Source organism: Boleophthalmus pectinirostris, unplaced genomic scaffold (genome assembly GCF_026225935.1).
Source record: "Boleophthalmus pectinirostris isolate CB_2022bp ecotype Guang Dong unplaced genomic scaffold, ASM2622593v1 HiC_scaffold_6, whole genome shotgun sequence".
Classification (NCBI taxonomy): domain Eukaryota; kingdom Metazoa; phylum Chordata; class Actinopteri; order Gobiiformes; family Gobiidae; genus Boleophthalmus; species Boleophthalmus pectinirostris.
This window is the reverse complement of record NW_026571447.1, coordinates 19975815-19998122: the sequence shown is the minus strand read 5'-3', so window position 1 is coordinate 19998122 and position 22308 is coordinate 19975815. Positions and strand designations below refer to the sequence as shown.

At 38.8% G+C, this 22308-nt stretch overlaps 1 protein-coding gene across 2 annotated transcripts in view; it reads right to left on the bottom strand.

Annotated features, from left to right (window-relative positions):
• rspo2 (R-spondin 2) overlaps positions 1 to 21889 on the bottom strand; it is a 53207-nt gene extending 31318 nt beyond the window's left edge. Inside the window, exons 1-2 of one of the 2 annotated variants that reach the window (XM_020937575.2) lie at positions 21676 to 21889; positions 3136 to 3324 (exon numbers count right to left, since the gene is read on the bottom strand). In XM_020937575.2, coding sequence (XP_020793234.1) covers positions 3136 to 3324; positions 21676 to 21775 — 289 coding nt within the window. In that variant the 5' untranslated portion in view covers positions 21776 to 21889. The remainder of the gene's footprint in view (positions 1 to 3135; positions 3325 to 21675) is intronic. The other variant, XM_055164105.1, reaches the window with a different exon arrangement.
• Positions 21890 to 22308: the final 419 nt, after the last annotated feature.

Sequence of the window (22308 nt, the reverse complement as noted above, 5' to 3'; positions counted from 1 at the left end):
TCAGATTAACCGGCCACACATCAGCACTGGTTACAGTCAAAAGTGGCCCAGTGCGGGAAACAGTGGTTAGCAAAGAAAAGTTTAAGATTTTGTCATAGAACAAGATGGCTTTCTCCTCCAATTTTCTTACAGTTGGAAAAATTGGGTGAAATTAATGTGGCTTTTCAGAATCGCCCTATGTTGTGGAGATATGTTTCTGTTGGGGGATACTCAACTTAATCCTGAATAAGTCACAATTCGGGTTGCAATGACTAAAGTTAATTAGAGTCATTCTTCTCTGTCCACTTGTTCCCATTAAAAGAGCAAGCTAGAGCCAATTCCACCAAGTATGGTTCTTAAAACAAGATGTTTGCAAAGCTGAAATGCTGATGAACCAACATTTACCACATGCATGAAGGGGGTAAATGCCAAGGGTGAATTTATGTTTAAAAACAAATTTATTTCCTTAACATACACAATAAAGACTTGTTGCAATTTAATAAAAAAAAGTCATATGTATTCCTCCTGAGCCCTGCTCCAAACCACATGCTTTCACTGGCACATATTGATGATTAGAAATGATGAGAATCTCAATCTAGTCTAATCTAGAATGCCTTCTCTTACACTGTGCATTCAAATCTGAAAAAATAAAATAAAATAAAATAAAAAGTATTGTATACATATAGCAACAAATCCATTGCATGTTTTGAAATCTACTTACAACACAAGAGCTTCCTTCTAACTGGACGTCAACAATAGTGATTTCAAATAACATGCTTTTCATTTGAATAATCCAAAGAGTCCGGAGGATGCATTTTCATGGTGATTGGGAAAGCACAAAGCATGTTTTTCCTCCTCGGGTTCTTCGTGTTCACAGTGTTGGGCCGTAAGGTTCGAAGGGGCTCCTCTGAGGTTTGATGTGAGTTTCTTTGTCAGAAGTTTGGCTCCGAGAACTACATGGGTTCAAGTTCCTTGCTGTTTTCATGTGAAGCATTGGGCCAACACCTCAGGCTCTGTGTAAATTTACCAATGTGTCTTTTTCATTCAGGATCTATGGTCAAAATATGCTTTAATGCATAAAATTAAGGGGTATTTTCATGTCCTCTTTTGTGCACTGTACACACAATTAATCAATATGTTAAATCAAAATCAACACTTGGGCCCCTAAGTAATGTAATAATTATCTTGGCAACATTGTTTTGTAAATTTCATGTACAGATGCAAGACTAAAATTTTTGCAACACATGTACCATGTTAAAACTGAACCTGCAAATCATTAAAATAATAGTATTTAATTAAATTTGATTATTTTTGAAAAAAACAACAATAAAACTTAAACCTAGAAAGGGCCTGGTTTTTCTCTCATTTTGAGAGTGCAATATTATTATTATTATATTTTTGAATAATGAATTTACTGATTAGACTGATTTCCCAATATTGATATTGTTTTTTGTTGGCATACATATAGCAAATTAACTTATTCAGACATCTATATTATATTCAGGAGTATTAGATGTGGGTGTTAACATATTTAGATCACCATGTTGCTGTTAATATTGTTTGTTTTTTTTTCGAAAATTCTAAATTCATCAAAAACATGTGTATTAACATGTTTTATAAGTTTCACTTTCATTTTTGACACTAAGTCAAAAGTCACTCCCCTTTCACAGCATTATCACAACATAATCAGGTGTGTGTTCACTAATAAAACTACTGCACATCACATCAGGTTTGTAAAGCTCAAGTGTATTGTTTTGTATCATTCTTTTATATATTTATGGAGAATTGTTTTGTGGGAGCATGGGTAACATAGACTTGTGAGTGGAGCATTGGAAAAATCTTATAGCTACATGTACGGAGAGTTAGAACAATAGAGTTAATAAAATACTCAAACATGCATGTATGGCATCTAAAACCTCTTCATGCATATTTTTGATGAGGGAACAATGTTGGAAGCTCCAAAAAGTTTACTCTACATAATACTTGCTCTTTAAAGAATATATTTAATTTGACTAACCCAACAATTGCTGTATCAGGTTAATGGTCCATCTCACAGTAAATGTATTAAGGAGATTCTAATCAACATGCTGCATGGGTCATACATGGTTGAATCTACATTTGTATTTAAAAGAAAAAAATAAATCTGCAAGGGAATTACAATGTCTAGCGAGAGTCTCAATCCTCAAGGCCAGTAGACACTTTACAAAGTGCACTCATGTTCTAATGCTAACATTGTACATATTCATATGATATAGTATGGCATGGATAAAGAGGGCTTGGGTTTACATGTCAGCCTTAATGTGAGGAGACAAATCTCTGGAGCTGGGTTGGCTTTAGTCTTTTTGTGCATCTTGGTTGAATTTCCTCCCGGATTTCATGCTTTCAGAAACACTCGTATAACGATGGGATGTTTAGTAACGCAGGTGTAAGGAGAAATAAGAACCAGGGCTCTCCCTAGCTGTTAAACAATCCCAGGAGACACAAGACTACAGCCTTAACTGCTTTACATCCACCTGTGAACAGACGAGCCGTTCAAATTGTGAAGTATGTGTGTCTGCTTTGGATAATTGACAATAAATCAAGTGTTGTGGGAAAGAGGCAGAGCTGATGGATCGTGAATGTGTGTCTGGGGATGATGAGGTGCAAAGAGGGAGGTGCTGAGAGGGTGAAAGCCATGGGTGTCAGCAGAATTTTGTAAAATATTCTTTTACAAAACAGATTTTACAGTATTTTAGCACAGTAAATTTTACTTGTATTGTGTGTATTATGAACAAACATCTGTTACTGGTAATCAACACAGCTGATGACTTGGATTAATTTGTTAAGAAATGTGTAATAAATTAAAAATTATCTGAGATACAAAAATCGTAAGGCATAAACATGTATGGTTTGAATTAAAATTGTTGTCTGAAGACAACATTTTTAAGTGCATATTAATAGCCTGTATTGTTCCTGTGAGGAAATTTGTGTCTGCATTTCATCAATCAAATGCCATATGGGCAGCATTAGGAGTAGATCTGGGCCAGGATCATAGTAGTTTTGCTGTGAAATTTAAATAATAACCATTTTGTATCCAGTGCATTATTATTTTAACTTCACAGACAACCACATGACATGTCTAAGGTGTAAATAGATGTATATGTGACTGTAACTTACTGGAGCACATGTTGACATCTGGGCTCCTCATGCCATAGTACCCGGCCGGACAATGTTGCAGACACTCTCCGTACTGCCTCATCCTCTCACGCCGCAGGAACAGGAAGAGTTTGGGCTGGCAGGTTACACAGCCGTTGTCTCTGGAGCACACCGAGCAGCCTTTACAGATTGGATACGCTCCATAGCTCGCTGTAAAATATTAGAAGAGAAGAGAGGACACAGGAAGAATGAGTACAATGTCGGCAAAACAAATTAACTTTTTAAATTATGTCATTGTAGTTTGAAAGGAACATAGCCTCAGGGGTTAACTATGTTTACTTTTATCATTACAACATGAACCATATGAGAATGCTAAGATATTTTCTGTGACATAGTTTCAGCTGAAATATCTTCTAACTACTCCATGTGTATTGTCATTGTTATTGAACTGGGGGCACAACTTTTATTACTTACTCCTACAGTCTCTAGTAAGCCAGTGTGTTTATTTTAACTAAACCTTGAAGTGCCATCGTTAATACTGATATTATATTGGTGAAAAAATGCATGTGCTTCGCTCACTCATAGAGGTAACTAGATGTGACAGCCCTAACTGTTGGGAGTCTCACACACACGATGAGAACAATGACCTATAATGGATACATCAGTGGGTCATAAATATGTCTAATTCAACAATTTGTCATTCAAGCAAACTCTGGTTATTCTCTCAACGTCCTACTATTGATTGGTTTTGAATGTGAATGTTGATTAAATCTGGCCAGATATGCCCTCTTGAATGATAATACATCTGACAAAAGCACCCAAACCACATTGGCAAAATCCCAGCCTTGTGTTGGTGAGCACAAATACAACAGTAAAATACTTTTTCTTCCAATAAGTGATTTTTCAGTGAATGCATCAGGTCCTGCTTGTAGGAAAATGTCCTTGGGCAAAGCCGATCTCTGAATAAAAGACACTTGACTTGATGTAAGCCAAGTCTAGAATATCATGCAGGGAACAGCGACCCACCACAATGCTTCATACACAGGCTGTATCTAAATGGACAAACCCGGGGAGACAGAGTCTGCATTACTGGCCATGGATTCGCATATTAGGTTTCTCTGAACAGATTCACGAAGACAAAAGTGAGCTCTAAGTGGGCCCGGTGCATGCATCAGTCTGAAATCCTGTGAAGATCAGTCAGTAAATGTCATTGGACACATCAATTTTGCATGTCTTTTGTGTGTGTGCGTGTGTGTGTGTGTGTGTGTGCGTGTGTATGCGTGTGTGTGTGTGTGAGAGAGAGAGAGAGAGAGAGAGAGAGAGACAAAGAGAGAGAGGAGACTTAACCACAATATTTTGTCCCTGCCAAACACACTATAATGTGCAGAGGTCTGTCCAGGTGAATGCTAAATTAAATGCTGATGACAATGTGTCACTCAAATTGAACAGGTTTACAATGACAAGACATTTATCACAGCTCAGAAGAGACACATTGCAGCAAACAAATTAAAACAATAATATAAAGATATTTCTATTGGTTACATCCAAGGAACTAAAACTAATTGTTCAGTTTTTTCTACTTAGGGGTTTTGGAATGGGGACTACATGGGGCATAATATTTATTTAATAATAGGTGTTAATCGTGCCTTGTTCAGTTGTAAAAAGTTACTGGTAACCTAAAGATTCACCTGTTGCCATGGAAGCTAAACAGCCCTGAAACAAGCAGGTAAAACTGTCCTTTCAGGTATAGCTACCAACTTTACCCACCCTAACAAATTTAAACATACTTACAAAACCATCTAATCTCACATTTCATTGTGTCAGTCCTCCCATAGCGTAAAACTACACCCCGACATAAGACCAAACCTCACCACTTAACCATATATATCTGTAGTATATACAGACTTGGTGTGTTTATGGCAAACTGACATTCACATTAACGTGGTCCCATTCACTCCCTGCTCTCTGGCCCGAATGGAACACAACACTGAGAGAAAGAGAAAGCCAAGTTGGCAAATATAAAAGAGCTATAAGCCTGGAAAGGTTATTCCTCCAGCCCATTCTGAACTGGAGTGACTCTATATGTGCCTTACTAATTAACAGTATGCTGACAATAATAACAATATTAAAAATGAATCAAGTTTGTGGGTTTTGTAGCTCACTGGTGTCTCAGTCAGCAAGGATATTACAATCACAGAAAAGCCCTTTTTTATGAGTCTGGTTTAAATGTCTCGGATAATCTTTGTTGTCCAACATTTGTTTTGCCAGTTGCTAATCTCGCCATGAACAGTGATTGAGGATAACATAATCACACGCTGTTTGAACGCGGCAGATCCCACATCCTGGAATCAGCGACTGGGAAAGTGGAGTGGAAGCAAGCGGCTGAGTATGGTGGAAGGGAGAAGGCAGTGCAGATCGGAGGAGATTAACTTATGTGTGTCTGTGGAAAGGTTTGGAAGTTCAGGCCACAGGTATGTCAGGAAAGAGGCCACAATTCACTGCAGCGCCGACCAGCTCACAAACCAAGACGACACAGGCAGCACGATGTCTTACGCGTTACATCAATCTGTCAGTGGCCAGCAGGTTTGAGCCACTCTTAAAGAAAACATTTGGTCATATGGACTGGAAAATTCAATCTCTAGAAATAAGTATTTGAAGGAGGCCAGATTTGTATCCACAATATTTTTATGTAGCTACTATTTAAAATAACTAAACATTCCTAAGCCTTAATAAAGCATGAAGAAAGACTTTATTGATTATGAACAAATATTTTATGCATACTTATTCAGACTCAGTAACTACATAATTAAGGAGTATATATTAAGGAGAATATTAGGAATTAAGCTATTAAAGGGCCCATATTACTATTACTATTTTGTGATCTCTGTTATACTGTTTCCTCATCACAAACATGCCTGGAGTTGTATTTTTTTTTCATTCACACATGTTTAACACCCAAACACTGCATATTTAGGGTTCTTCTCTTAAACCAAAAACACTCCACCTTATGATATCATGTGGTAATGCAGAAAGTTCTCCACTGTGTTTTTAAACTCCATACACCTTCACTTTTGATCATTTCAAACCTGGAATTGCCTGTCTCTACTGAACTAAAGGTAAAAAGAGCTGCTGACTTGAAAACTACCACTTCATGACATCACAATGTGGAACAGAGAATTTTGCACTTTGGAGACAGACTAATAATAAAGGATTACTCAATCATGTGTGACTGAAACAAAACACAACTCCAGGTATGTTTTTGAGGAGGTATTATTATTATTAATATTATAAAGTGTTATTATTAAGTGTTACCTGTTAAGTCTATGCATCACTGCAACATTCTTTAGTTTTATATGGACTTTTTCATATGTGGATTAGTATTACTCCAGTCATAGTACAGTTCTCTCACATCTGCCTATGTATCATTCCAGCGTAACCTAATTTTGTATGAAGTTTTCTCTCAACAACATCTGTATGTTTATAAGGTGGCATAGACCTTGTTACTTTGCATGGCATTCCCATAAATTAGGTTTTGACACATGCTTCTGAAACCACAAAACTGACATGTGATGCCTCATCTCCTCCACTGTTCAAACTGAAACTAAAGTGACACAGATGGGGATGAAAGCCACACATAAAGTGCTCATGGCGAAATTTCAGGAATATAAACTTAAGCATGCATATGTTTCAAAACACGAGATGGAATGCACATTGGAGGAGTCAGTTCACACGATGGACCAGTGGCGTTTACAGTTACAACCACAGAATACATAGAGCGTGGAACGACACAAATCCGCACTTCCCATTCTGACAGGCCGCAGCACTGACAAAAGCAAGGGTCCATCTGACTATCTCTGTAGTCTGCTCAGTGCATAGTCCCAAAGCGTAACAAACTCTGTCACTTGTACCCAAAACCATCACAGCTCTCTCAAAGGAACAGTCAAGAGATCTTATCATTATCCTCCTCTTCATTCATCAATACTACATGTGACACAAAAGAGTAAGAGTGGAGTGGTACAGCCAGCCTGCACTCCTTCTGGTCTCGACCCAGTCATCAACATCTGATGAACAAAACTGACCAGTGCGGGAAATAAATGGTCCATAACTAGTAAACTAAATATGGTGGTTTACACAAGTAGTAGAAGAAGAAATTAACAAACAAGGCAGGCATTTTTAAATCAAATATTGCTTTTAGTGATGGCAATTACAATGCTGATTTATTCTTAGATAGAAAAATCACTGGACATGATCAAGTTGTCATCTGAAATTAGAAATGAGTCTTGAAACTGAGAGAACTGAAACTGAAATCCAGTTGGTTTGAAAGACTGGTCTCTGTTCTAAATCATCACTAACTAAACCCCAGCACTTGCAGTCAATTACAAGTGCGAGTGCAGCCACTGCAGCTCAGTGAGGGAATTCTGGAGGTTCTGAGCTTGTGACATGGCTTGTCTATATACTGAGAATGAGAAAAACTTGTGTACCAGAGCACTGGAGACCAATGTTCTGTTGTGTTTGGAGTGCTTTCTTAAAACTCAGAGCCCATTAGAGACTATATACAGTTCCTATATGTTGTATAGTACCACACATTGGTACATTCTCTGCAAACAATGACACACATCACAATACTGCAGTTAACTGTTGGTTTAATAGGTATGGGCCCAATTAAGTCTAATTTTAGCTAGAGTGAACTCCAAATTTGTTCTCAGGTAATTGTTATGAGTCCAAAGTAAGCGTGACTGACTACACAGAGCATTGCCAAACCTTACTATAGAGGCGGTTCCTCCCACTGCCCACGGACTTCCTGCTTTCCCCTCACCTACAGCTCACCGTGAAATCATTGACGTCGACTCGCTCCAATGCACTGCAACCCAAAACCCTAACAAGGCAAATTGCAGATAATTTTTGTGTGTCTTTAAAAGCTGCAAACTTAACATTGAGAACAAGACACTTTTACATAGGGTTTTATTCAAGTTGGCTGCTGGTCACTCCTGAAAAGTGATACCACTTTACAAATTTTAGCTTCTTCAAAACTGACATTTTTATTTAAAGGTATTTAAGACTTGAGGAAAAATGGCCAGATGCTGTGCCTATATATAAAGATTAATGAGAACTTGAAGGAGACAAATTATGCAAAATCTATTTTAATAGCCTTTAACCATATTGTAATTGTTTCTATTTCTCATTAGTTGTATCAAGTTATATTTAGTGGATTCATGCATGTTTGAGTAATCTGTATAATCCATCAATCAGGCACCATTGCTGGAAAAAAAAAAAAAAAAAAGTTAATGGCTGAAGCGTTTATTTCCTCTTTTATCAAGAGCCAAAACAATCCCATAATGAAATATACTTCAGCAGCTATGTCTGAGGTAATACATTCACAGATTCGTTTTACTCTTGTTAATCACACAATCAACTACTGTGCAGCCATAGACCTAGTCTGAAACACCTACTTCAAATACAGCCGAAGCAAACGGAGGGGAAATTAATGTTTTTATCTGAAGCAGAAACAGATTGGGGTAGATTTTTGTTACTTTGAGCTAAAAACATAGACTTTTATAGACAACTCATAATACTACAATAACTGTCACTAATATGACCACTGACAATCACTGACCACTGACAAACTCGATAAGTACGATTGTCTCCCGCCTAACACAGCCATTAAAGAAAAGTATGTATTTGTTGTTTATGTATCATAGAAATCATCTGAAAATGAAGTGAACATATCACAGCAGGCAGCACTAAATTCTAAACAATGCCAAACAAAGCCTTCAACACAAGCGTTTCCATCGTCACATTTTTCCAAGTGTCCATGGTATGTAAATCTAATAACGTTGTCTGTGAATGCACCCAACCACCAGTTACTCTTAACATTGTAGAGAAGGGCATATACAGTACACACTTTTCTCACTACAACACTGTATATAACTGTAATATAGAGAGGAGAACTGACACATTCTTATGACATTTACCATTTGAGGATGTTAGGTTTGCAGCCAGCAGCTTGATGGAGGCTGGGACCAGACCATAATAAGCAAACCACTGAACAGTCTGGGTTTGTGCTGCTCTGAAAGCCAAGCCTAAAAGTGTCAACCCTCGCACCCAGAGTTCACCAACTGCCTGGCCCCACGACAGAGCTACATGGTCCGAGCTTGTTAAAGACTAGAAGACGGAAAAATGACATCAAACCTGCCGCATTTCAGAGCTGGATGTGTCACGGATCTGGAAGTGGCACTTAGCTCAGAGCTACAGAGAAAGACCAGGAGCAAAAACAGGGGTGCCATAGGGTTACACCGGCCTTGTGAGCTACAGCCTCATTTCAGCTCTAATTTAGCACAACATATCTGGGAGTTACCTCCAACTTATTCTTCCCAGATGGAACTCCTCAATGTTTTACTTTCTCTCCAGGTTCACTCTAACAGTTCATACTGCTAGCACATCGGATACATTACATACACATTCATATATATATATATATATATATATATATATATATATATATATATATATATATATATATATATATATATATATATATATATATATATATATATATATATATATATATATATATATTATATATATTATATATATTATATATATATATATATATATATATATATATAGCAGAAGAGAGAACACATTCAGTGTCAAGCCAAAGATCTCAACTATTTCTATAGCATGGTTCATTAAGTGAAAAACTGCAAAACAAGGACATCTGAAACACAAAATGAAATTTAGAACAAGGTGAAGAGTTAGTAAACTCACATAGAGCAGCTACAGTAGACTTCACAATTTATTGCTGGACTTGGATGAACTGGACTTGGATGAGGTGCAGTCAAAGACATTTCCACAATAACTATGTAATTCATTGTCTTTGACTATTAAACCTATTTTAAATTAATACTGAACCATTTTTGTCTACCTTCCATGTATATGCGCTTAGATATCATGTTATGTATTGTAATTTTACTTCCTTATTGAAATCTTTACGGTGGATTATGACTTACGTGCACTGTCCTGAGTCACGCATCTGTTTCTCTGATACTATCTCCTTTAAATTTTTACAAACTCCACCCCATGGGTTCTTCTTCTCACACTTAAAGTCTCATTGACAGACACTTAAAACTGACATGGAAAGCCCTATGGTCGTGTAAAAATCAAAAAGCAAGGGAATGACCTTGATGTGGTGGTCAAGCAAAAGCAAAGCGTCTTCACTGTTGAGCTGTGGTCCCATAAAATGGTTTTACAGTCCACTTTCTGTTGAAAACAACAGCATCGCTGTTCCAGCCATGGTCAACATCTTTGGAACAATTCAACCAAAACAATTAAAATACCAAAATAAGGTTCACCATTTGTTTTAGTACAGGGAAAATCCCAAAATACAACTTTATTAAACTTTATTTGTAAATATCTTGGACTGGTTCTCAGAGCAGATTATGGGTGGCTGGTTGGCTGCTTTGTTTTCATTTTTGCCTGGACACACTGCCAGTGCATTTCACTCTATGTCAAAGCAGCATTTATTCAGGCTTGTGGAGAAAATACAGTTCATCCTATTTATTTATGCTTGATACAAGCATAGCAGACATTAAATATATCAAAATCATGTAATTGGTGTTATCTTTTCAATCAGCATCAGTACAACACATTGTTATAATCTGGTATATTAGTAAGTCAATATATATCCTATGCCCATTTTCAATTTTGAAATTCTCTATTAAAAAACAGAGCCATTGCTGTGCGTAGCTGCCCTGGTCCAGGTCTCATTGGTGACGTTGCCAGTGTGTCTAGAGCAGTGGACACAAGATGAGAGCTACTTCAAGTTAAAATTAAACTAAATGGGTCTACAATTACATTATTACATTTTAACACATATTTAACCAAGTTATACAGTCTATTAAGTTGTGAGAAATGATTTGATGTGCATAGAGGGTCACATAGATATCAGACAAAAAATAGTCTAGATATAGGGAGACATCCAAGACAATACCATCACAATATCTTGAGGGCACATGTCCCCAGGTCCCAGGTACTGCACTAATGGTAAATAAGCAATAATCTTAGTCTCATGCCTCTTTTTACAACTACTACTTCAGTTTATTATACATCAGAATGAGCCCACATAAACAGAGGTTCTGTAAAACATATTTGTAATTTGAATAGTTGTAATTCCTATTTATGTAGGAATAAAAGAGTAAGAGAACTGTAAATCTTCCAAAACACAGCAAAGTGTTACATTAAAAGCAAATTTAATCATGAGCTATTGCACAAACATTGAGGAGGAGACATAATAAAATATAGACCTGGTTCAAATAATAAAACTTTACACTCTTTTACAGCTTTTTGTTGTTTGACCATCTGAACATGATTTGTATGATTGAACTGCCCAAGAGGCTGTTGTAACTAATAAAATTTAAGTCAGGTAAGACAAAAACAACTATATGAGGACACAGTGTGGCAAAGAGCCACCTCGTGATGCTGTGTGATAAAAAACTAGTGTGAGTGAAAATATTTTAAAAGAACAGAGAAAGCAACAACAAATTTTCATCATGCCATAAGGGCAAAATATATGTATATGACTTAAAAACTATTACTCTGATACTGATAAACTCAGTATCACATTTGATTGAAGTGGTGCTCTTCAAGAAACATGAATTATCTATTCAGTCAAACTAAAGCAGGGAGTAATATCATTTGACCAAATGTACATATAGAGTAAAAAGTATTCAGGAGTCAAAAAGGGATAGATGGGAAGGTGGCATTGGTCCGATTAGCCACATGTTGTTAATTTATCAGACATAAAACTCACACCTAATTTCCACACCTGTAGCTCAGTGTGCTGAAAGTAATTGAGTCAGTCACTCACAGACAGAGCAGGCTATGGGTTTCCCTTCAGAGCACAGGATATCACAGGGTAACATCAGTCAAGTCCCAGGGCATGCTGCACATATTTGCACCGCATTTACTATGAGTTATACTCTCCTATCTGAACTCGAATTGTTCAAAGTGTTCTCTACATGTCATCACCATATGCAGAACTATACTCTGCTTATACATTTAAATGGCAGCTGGATTGCAGGAAATCAGGCCTGCTGTTTCAGGTGTCAAGCAAAACAGTCACATTTGACTACATGGGCTATGAAGAAACACCTGGTTTGGAATTGATTAAAAATGTACTTCTCTAATACAATGGTTCCCAATCTGTTTTCCTTGAAGCCTTCGTTATTTACCTGTGCAGTGGAGACCCAAAATACAACTCTGACAGAGCTTACAATGACAAAACCCATTATTTTGCGTGATATGTGTTCACTTTAACATATTGCTGCCTTTTGCTTTTAAACAGTAGGAGACCAGACAAAATAATTGTCCAGAAAGGGAAAACACTGAGAAAAACTGGCAAGCTAGAAATACCCACTGTGTACAAGAAAATGTACAAAAGGAAGCAAACCATTTGACATTTTGGGTTTTGTTTGTACCCAATTTATGAGAACCAGGTGTCAGTAGTAAATAGTGCTACCTAAACAAACTCAAATTTCAATAATAGTAAGAACTGAGAAAAGGAAACCCTTATGTTTTGCCAACCACACTCTGCAAATACAAAAGGCTTAGCTTCACAAATGGAGACAAAACAGTTGAGACTGAAAGCAAAATGAAATCTGCCAGAGCTAGTATTTCTTCAGGCCTTAAATCTGTAAAATGTGGACTTCTCCTACAAAGTTCTACCTCATTAACCCTTTAACAAGATACAAGCTCACGCTCCTGCAGCAGCGGGGAGATCTGAGGTGAGCGCCAGGGTCAAAAGTGGACTGCACCACAGGGGACAGATGGCAAAGACCTGGGCTCACTTTCACACATGCTGTTTGTCACTAAACCCCCAAACATCAAAGCACTTTTTCTCTAGCCCTCCAAACAGTGGCCTGGATCCAATATTGACGTTAGGGCTGTGACGGGAACCTACCTCAAATTCACTTGTTTTCAACGAAGGACTGTTTCCTATGAGTCATTTGGATGCACTGTCACTGGATTCATGTTGGTGAAAAGACTAAGACCACTACAAAAAACATTATGTACAGACCATCAGTGGCATTAATATCAGTCTCCTACAAGAAACTCCACAATTTATAAGAGAGTAGTAAAATATAAATCCAACACAAAGGAGTTCATTTGAGGCGTTGAAGGTGAATATTAGCAGCACACGGCAGCCTGGACTGTTTAGCAGGTGTCAAAATCCTGGCCGCTGCTCCTTCACCACCTGAACACTGGCATTGCCAGGACTAAAGCAGAGCAGACTGCTGGCTCCAAGTTCAACAGTAGTAAGAATTTTTCCTTTCAACATAGTACATACCAGCTCTATTTTTGATTGAAATCATTTTAGTGTTTTCTTCTGATGTAAAGACATCATGAATGGTATGCAGAAGATAAGCATACAAGAATAGATGGGGATTAAAATGCATTTTGGATGGAGATGTAGTGAACAGCATCCAAATCTCTGGGTGGTATCAGTAGTATAAGTATATTATAACCCACAGACAGCCCATGCCAGGTGCTTTTTGCAAATTCTATCACTTTTTGAAATTGTCTAATGCAGAAAACCATGATCTCAAAGTCAGTCCTATAGTTCCTCTCATTCATATGTATGTGAGGATGATGATAACCAGTGCTAAATCGTCCATGACACTCCATGTCCATTACTGCACCAAGGCAGTACCATCTCTGAAGCCATTAGGTGGTAAACATGTAAACTACAAGTGACCCCTGTCCACAGATACCTATTACTTATGACTCCTGCTGGTGACAGCTGTTTACATTACTTAAGCCGCAGCTTCTGGCCCCAGTCCAAATAAAATAATATCCAGTTCAGGGTGAGCCAAGATGTAATGCAAGTGCATAACTACAGGCAAAATGAGTCAAGAATGTTACCAATGCTGATGGACTTTTCTACACTTATGCCTTCATTTCTGACATCTTCCTGTGTGGTCTTAACAAAAAAGATTAACATGTCAAGAAAGCCACCATATTTGCCCCATTTGACAAGTCCCCACATAACGCGTCACATACTTTAAATAAATCATAATTTATTACTCAGGCATTTAGACTATAATTGGACATTTATTTGTGTTCTGACATGTGCACAGTAGTGCTGGGAGAGCTGTGGCCGGCAGCAGAAGCAGAGAGGGAAACCACGCTGGAGTTTATAATGCAGACAAAACATGCACACAACACAACAACAGCTATACGACCACAATGACATGAAGACTGGCCACTTATGCACTATACTACAGCAAACAGGGTTAGCTTTAACTCAGAGGAAAACCCTGGGCTCAGAGAAGGAAATTGCAATTTAAATGCTGCCCACAAAGACAAGCAAAAACGTTAAATGCACTGGGTGGTGTCATGCCTCTGTCTAAAAACACTACAGCTGTTTTAAGATAAACTGCACAAATATATGAACAGAATCTTTTTTTAAATGTTTTTCTAAATTGGGTTTCAGTGCCAAAATATTATCATAACAAAAACTACATTGCTAGATGTGCATGTATATATATATATGTGTGTGTGCTTTCAAATGTATATTGTCCATTGATACTTTGCAGGAACATCAAGCTAGGGATGGTCTACATGTATGTGTATGGTCTAATGTTCAGCAGTTATGAGGGGGACACAATGCACATTGCCAAAAAATGTTTCAAGATATTCTGAAAAGTCTGGAAAAAATATAAAATGCATTTAAAAATAGAATTTCAGAAGCCTGTGATGAGTGCTCGTGGTCCTGTTTAGGTATTTCATTTTCAACAAAAAGGTGAGAGTGACCAACTGAAAAACTGTTGGCTAATGTTAGCAAGCTTGTGACTGTAATGTTATTTAAGAGGGACTTGTTTAATAGTACAAAATAAGCTCACCTGTTGTAGTTCCAGCTAAGTCAGTTCTTTACGGCCATATAGTGTTAAAATAAAGCTCAGACTTAAGTCTCAGACAGGGCCTACAGTCACACCCCCACAAAATGTTGATGACATCAGCTGCAAAGTATCAAATGTAGGACCTTCATTGAATGTATTTTTGAGGCTGTGCAGCACAATGCGATCAATTCATTTTTTTTTCCTTTTATTACAACCAAAATATGGCAGTGTGTGCTGTTTCATAAAATGCTAGTCTGAAATTATTGAGAGGACAGTCAGGTAACGGTAATGTCATTGGATCCAAAACATGAACCTGATTTAGTGTAATTTCCAGTGGTCAGTGGGGTGTGACTTGTAAGATGAAGCTGGAAGAACTGGCAGAGGTAAAACGGAAAATTGTACACAGTGGTATAATGCATGTTCAAAGAGATGTCCTGTACATTTTCCACACTAGAGGAAAGTTGAGCTGAGACAGACCTGGATGGAAGCTGAGGAGGCTTTCTGATCCTACAAGTTGCACATTATTTGTGTAGGAGCCTGAACAACTCTGACAGCACAAGTAATACACTTTGCTGCCTCCAGGCTATACAGTGTACAGTGGAGCCTCCATTACAAGATTGATTTCCAAACTTATGGCTTTCCTCCGATAACAGACAAACGCACGTCACTTTTAATCATAGCAGGACTGATCTGCGTGGCCTCTCTTCCCATGTCTTTGCCTCTATGTGCTCTCACTATTGTGGCCACATAAATCAACAAGGTATGACCCTCCGAGACCTCTTTACATCTGACATGCACGCTATGCTGCCGTCTGTGTCCCCCCTGCACTCTCCACAGAGGGAGTTAGAGAGACAATGAGCTCAACTCACCGGGTCCCGAAAATGACTCCCAGGCCTGTCCCTGATTAAAAACACACCAGGAGCTTCTGCACTGCGCAGCCTCCCCCTCACACCACAAGCATCGGCATGGGCCTCATCACAACTCCAACCCACTGCAGCATTCAGAGCTCTTGTCCCAGCTAGTCCAACTGGCAAGCCTTCGTTATGTCTATGGTGCACAATTACCAATATCAAACCCAGGCTTTGCCAAACCATAACAAAGCTGTAACAGAAGTGTGGCTGGCAAATACACAGAAAATACATCTCAATTATGACTTTTGTATACAACTGAGTTACATTATCAACAAATATTGTAGTGTACTGTAATTTCTTATACTATTTTCAGTATTAGTCATTACCATATAAGATTCAGGAAGTACTATCTGTGTGATATTTTTTTCAAATAAACATCGAGTTTTGGTGCTAGTTTCAATATTGATTAGTATCTGGGTGTCAATACTACAAACGTACCTTGATGACCTTTGTTGGTGACAATAATCCTGTTTTTGTTATCAAATGCACTACAGTCTATTCTAGTTATTTCTGTTATATTTATTTTTTGTGTATTAAAATTCCAATTAAGTCAGTGTGGGTAACAGTGGGGGGCACACAACCGTTTGTCCACAGTTGAACCAAAAATTACAGACAAGCTGCAGTAGGAGGCTTTATTGCATCTGAGTAGCTCACTTCCTCTGCATATACCAAAGGCAGTGCATGCTGGGCCTGATTTTGATGTGGCATGTAAGCATAATTAGAGGTCCCATAAAAGAGTAGGGGCGGGGGGTAGTCCATCTGTCGAGTGTTAGGGGGTGGGCACAGGAGTTACAGTGGTACCCAATGTCTTCATATTGTTTGAATGGCAGCACATTGAGGTAGGGTAAAAAGAAGAATAATTTGAGCCACATAAAAGCGAAGAGTGGGAGTTTATTTGAGCACACATCACTGAATTTTCTCCAGGGGATCTCTTTGGGTTTCACATTTCCAGGCTGTAATCGATGCAAAATAGGTACAAGTCGGCACGCACACTGACTTAGCAAAACAAGAGCAGCAAGCGCTCAGATGTCAAATTATTCGACTAGTTAATGCAGCAACTAAATTGATTCCATATTATTGCCTAAGGTGCCCCTCACTCAACATGTTAAGAGACATATTAATTTAGCATATTATAATTAAGTTTAATCTCCAGGCCTCATTTCTTCTCTATGGACAGCTACATAACTCAGTAACTCAATTCAAAAATGTTTACTTTGTAATGTTATTTTATGATTGATACTCGATGTAATGCCAACATTACACTTTTTGAAAGTCCAATATTGTTGTTAGCACAGTGCACTTAACTTCAGAAAACTGTCCAATGTCTGAAAAATCTGGATCAGTCCAATCAACAAGCCGGTGTGCTATACATACAAGCTAGCCAGCAGGGCAGGGTGCATAAAACATATTCTAAATCAATATGCAAGCCGCTGCTGTTGCGACCCCAAAGGGAAAAATCTAAAAACCAAAAGGAATGAAGATCAGGAACACCATCCACTGAAACAGGGGCAAATTATCCATAATTTTATTCAATGTTACTGTATTTTGGAGTTGTGACAAGGTATACTGAAATAGTTCTCTCTCTCTCCTTGAGAAAACAAAGAAAAGCGAGCCAGCTCATCCCTGAATGTCACATGGGAAAGAAAGAATCCCTGTGTGGTTCTGGCCAGTAGAAAGTTCATGCCACTGCTTGTTTTTTCCTCTGGTGGGCTTTCCGAGTGGGGTAGCATGGCACGAGCACACTGAGGCGCCTTTCAGCAGACACATCTGATACCGCTGTGACTTGGAGCAGGAGTCGCACTACAGGCCGGGATCGACATGCATGGGTTAGTGGGTCAAACAAGGAGCTAGTCTTTCTCTGGCAGGGTCAGACTAATGTGATTTATCAATACAGCGTGTGTGTAAGAGTATCATTGTTTCTAATGGACATACACAGGCGAGACTTGTGATTGGCTAGATGGGGTAGAAGGTGTTTGCCAGGTGAATGTCAAAAAAATGCACCTGCAAAATTTATTTTAATCCATCTTAGAAACTCTCTGTGAAATCCATGCACAGATCTAAATGCTATAATGTAAGGGTCTTAAAAATAGTATCATCACTCATTTTGAGTATGTATTGTTCTAATGCAGTTCTTGTTCTTGTTGAGACTCAAAGTTCTTTAGAAATTGCATTAATCATTTACTCCTCTATTTTCTATAGTGGAAACATGGCAAGAAATCAAGTTTGTCAAGCAACTTTTCCAAAGACACAACTTATGCATTACTCGAAATAAAAAAATAAAAAAATAAAAAATGTTTTCTATCATGTCAGACAATTTCCAAGCACTTAGTTTTAGCTGGGAGATTGTATCTACATATTTTATCAAAAGAGTATACTGATGTGTAGAGAAGGCAAGATGCCACAAAGCAAAACTGCTCTAATGTACAGGGCGATGTGTTTTTTTGGCTTGGGAGACCAAAGACACAGAGCTCTGTTCCTTGACGCTGGAGATCGAGGCTCAGGTCAAGTCTCAGCTCTCTCTAATCCCTCTCAGGTGATGCTGTTCACATTCAGCTTTTTCCAGCTGATCTGCTTAAATATGCCTTCCTCATCCCCTAAAACACCCCCAATCACACCACTATCCCAACGGTTTCCCCCTGACCAGAATTGAGAGAAAAAAAAAAAAGCTAGCTAAGAACACAGATGACTGTCAAACGCAAGATCATTTTTCAGCATTCTGTCAAGCGATCAATCTTTGGACAGCCCCTGGCACAGAGACAACGAGTCGCCCGTAAAGCTGGGGTCTAATGGAATAAAACGGTCAGGATCCAGTGCTCCCATCACCTGGATTAGAGGAGCATCATGTGAGAAAGCCTTGTTAACAGACATGCCATCTTTGTAAGGCCTTTTCACATTTTCCGAAAGGCAAAAGTGGCAAAGGCAGCTTCTTGGAGTGTTCCTTCTCCTCCCTGTTAGGCACTTAATCAACGTATTATATTGCGCGCACGTAGCGTGATCCAACATTAACACTTACACCCTCAAACCTGGGACTTCGTGCAGGGCTTTGGTGGACAGCAAAATGTGATTTGTAGAGCTCAAAAAAAAAATACAGGTGTCCTGTACAAATTAAACTTACTTTATTTTCCCTTTTTTCCCACTTGATAATGAAACAAAGGACAATGGACACAGCCAGTTTATTCTGTCTATTTCTGCAAGTCATTTGATGCATTTGTGATAGGAAATATAATGGAAATTGAATTAGGGATGCAATAAGCCCCATGTTATTTACCCACAAATTTATCATCAATCATTTATCGGTACAAACAACACAATATTGTGGACCTTGAAATCATAAATAAATCACGTAGCCTGGTAACTCACCATGCAAAATGTCAAGGATCGCTAACCCCACTGCCTCCGCCCTATACCTTTTATCTAAAACTTTTGTCCTTAAAAACATTGGAGAATGTGGTATGCAGTAATGGATTACACACTTGCAAATGATCTTAAACAAGACGTTTCCTATTGGGAATTGAATGTTGGCTTTGCAGTTTCTTGCGACACACATGTGGTAGAGTTAACGGTATCACATGGCAACTTTTCACCACTTCAACTGCTATTACGTACCCATTACCTGTTCAAACATCTGGAGGCCCACTGCTTATATGTACTCCTCTAGGCAACATTTGCTACTCAAGCCTGATTTTATGTAGTCAGCAGGTGGCATCATTAGCCAGAAAATAAAATGAAAGTTATACCATAGTGTCATAGTTACACCATACGATCTCATGGCAGGCCTCATTGGCATTATATCCATGTTCCAAGTGGGCAGGATAAGGAATAAAGAGGTGCAAATTTAATACATTTTGCCATGTGTTTTAAATTCAAAATTACACCTATATAACCACAAGCAAATGAGATGTTGGGTCATGCCATGTAGCGTGCCAGCAAGACAAGATCTGCCCTCAAAACCACACAGCGATCACTATCTGCTCCACTTCAAATATTTTCTCCCTTCTTCTTTCAGACATATTCTAATTATAATTGCATCGACAGCTCTGGACACTTGACTAAGTACAAACCATAAATGCTCACTCATGCATGTAAAAAGGGTAAGTCAGTTATATTGTGTTTTGCTACATGTAAAACATGACCAAACTGAGGCCAAATTGAGTTTTTTGGGATGTGTCTGGGTCTCAACACTCCTGAATGGTTTGGATAGCTCCCTGTGCATGCCAGACAGACTGTATATAAAGCTGTCACAGAAACCTTGAGGGTTAGAAAAATATTCAGGCATTTCTGGGGCTATTGGACAATGGATCCCTTACACATGCTTCTTTCAATATAACCATGATAAATAAAGGAAGTAAGCAAATACCAAAAACTCTTGGCTGACTGCCACTTCTTTGCAAGAATGGCACTTTTGGCTCAAAAGTTTGCAGCAAACGCATACACACATGTACAGAGAGAGCACAGTGAAACCTGTACATTTTTGCACTGGATTACTTTGACAAGTGTAACATCCGTCCACATAACTCGCTGAAACAATGTATAGCTTATGTGGTGCCTAAACCTCTTCTTGGGGTCAAATGTATAAGTTAACCTTTTGATCTCATCCAGTGGTATAAGCACTCCTTTTTGTCTTACTCTGGCCCTCTCTTTCACACAACCTGGCTTCTAAAATGCACAGAAACTCTAACTTTACCTCCAAAATACCAGCCTTTATGCCTTCCAAAAAAGTAAGCAAGAAAATGGACTTAAATGCTGCACAAGATCACACCAAGAAATGCACAGAAGGGCTGAAAAACGTGTGTGTGCCAATACCTCGCAGTGACTGGCTGATTATTTGCAGATGGGCAGTAGAGGGCTTACAGAGTGTGGAGGTTCCCCCTGGCACGCAGCGCATATGATTAAATCTGTGATTGCCTTACAATTTACAAGACCCACTCCCCTGACTTCTCTCCTATAGTGTAACTTTGTGAGTCGGTTACCATTACTACCCACTAATGGCCTACACACCAGTCTGGTCTCACGGTCACTCGGAGGATTTGCGTGTTATGTCACTGATCTGATCAGGTCTCAGCAAAGAGAGAGGGGGTAACTTTCCTAATCCGGCTGTCTCCCAATTCATTCCAGTGTATTTACAAAAGGGCTGATCTCCCACAAAACTGCCTATATTCTCGCCTATACTGAGCAGCGACTGTCATGCAGACCCCTCCCAACTTTTCAAAATGGTTATGAGATCAATTAAAAGCAGCTTAACTGAGGCTGGAGTGGTAATCTACAATTTATAAATGAAAAGAGGTGACTCCAGTATCAATTTATCCAGCGACTTTCCTTTCCTTCAAATACACAGCAGCTTTTATCAGTTTCACGTGGAAATAAAACAGGGCGTCCTTTGTTGGCCACTTTGGGACCATAATATCAGAGACCACAGTTTATTGTTGAATGTAATAGGATGGTTTCAGACAAGCAGCCAATTTCCTATTAATTCTGACAAATGCGCTCGTTGCCAATTTTACGCACGCTTTACGCATTAAATGTGGGTCTTTAAAACATCTGTGAAAGTACTGTGAGGACGCTGACATAACGTGTTGAAAGTGATCTGTGCTTATGAATTAGAAACTGCTTTCATCAATATGGAGATGTAGGTGCGCTCGCTAAGATGCCCATACGGAGGCTGACCCTTATGTCAGCTGCACCAAACCTATTCCCATCTGTTAGAGTCACTGTCTGGATGTGGCTGGTGTAAGTATACTTTAACCTCATTTTACCTCTTTTGTTTCTTCTCCAGCGGTGCGACGGCGCCTGACAGTTGCTGTACTCCATACAGTTCAATATGATCAGGGCAAAAGAGAAGAGTCGAAACTGCATCTGGCCGGCGGTGTCGTTGTTCGGACTCCAGTAAAGAAAACGAGGAAGGTTCGGGTGGTGCGGATTATTTGGCTTTGACAGACTTTTGAATGTCCACCTCCAGTTTCCTTCTCTTCAAATGTGTCAAACATCAGACGAGATGCGACATGATAACACGTCGCCGGTTGGGATCATTTTATGCAGCGCTCCCAAACGCAGCCTTCAATCACCAGAAAGGATCTACTTTGTGATGCGCTAAGAGAAGAAGGAAAAGAGCAGGTTATTGTAATTGAACAATACCTTCCTAAACAATTGTATGAGTAAGGACTAAAACGGAGTTATGGGTCTTATAGATGCAAATGTGTTGAAACAATCTAGCGTACCGCTCAGACACCACCTCCAAAACGAGTGCGTAATAGTAACCGAAATCGCTCCTTGGAAAAGTATAGTCGTCAACTTTCATCAAATAAAGTACTTTTACGTTCCCTCGGAGTGCAAGTGTGGCTCGTAAACATGTAGCATCCCTTCTATGTTCAGGACAAACTTAGTTCTTC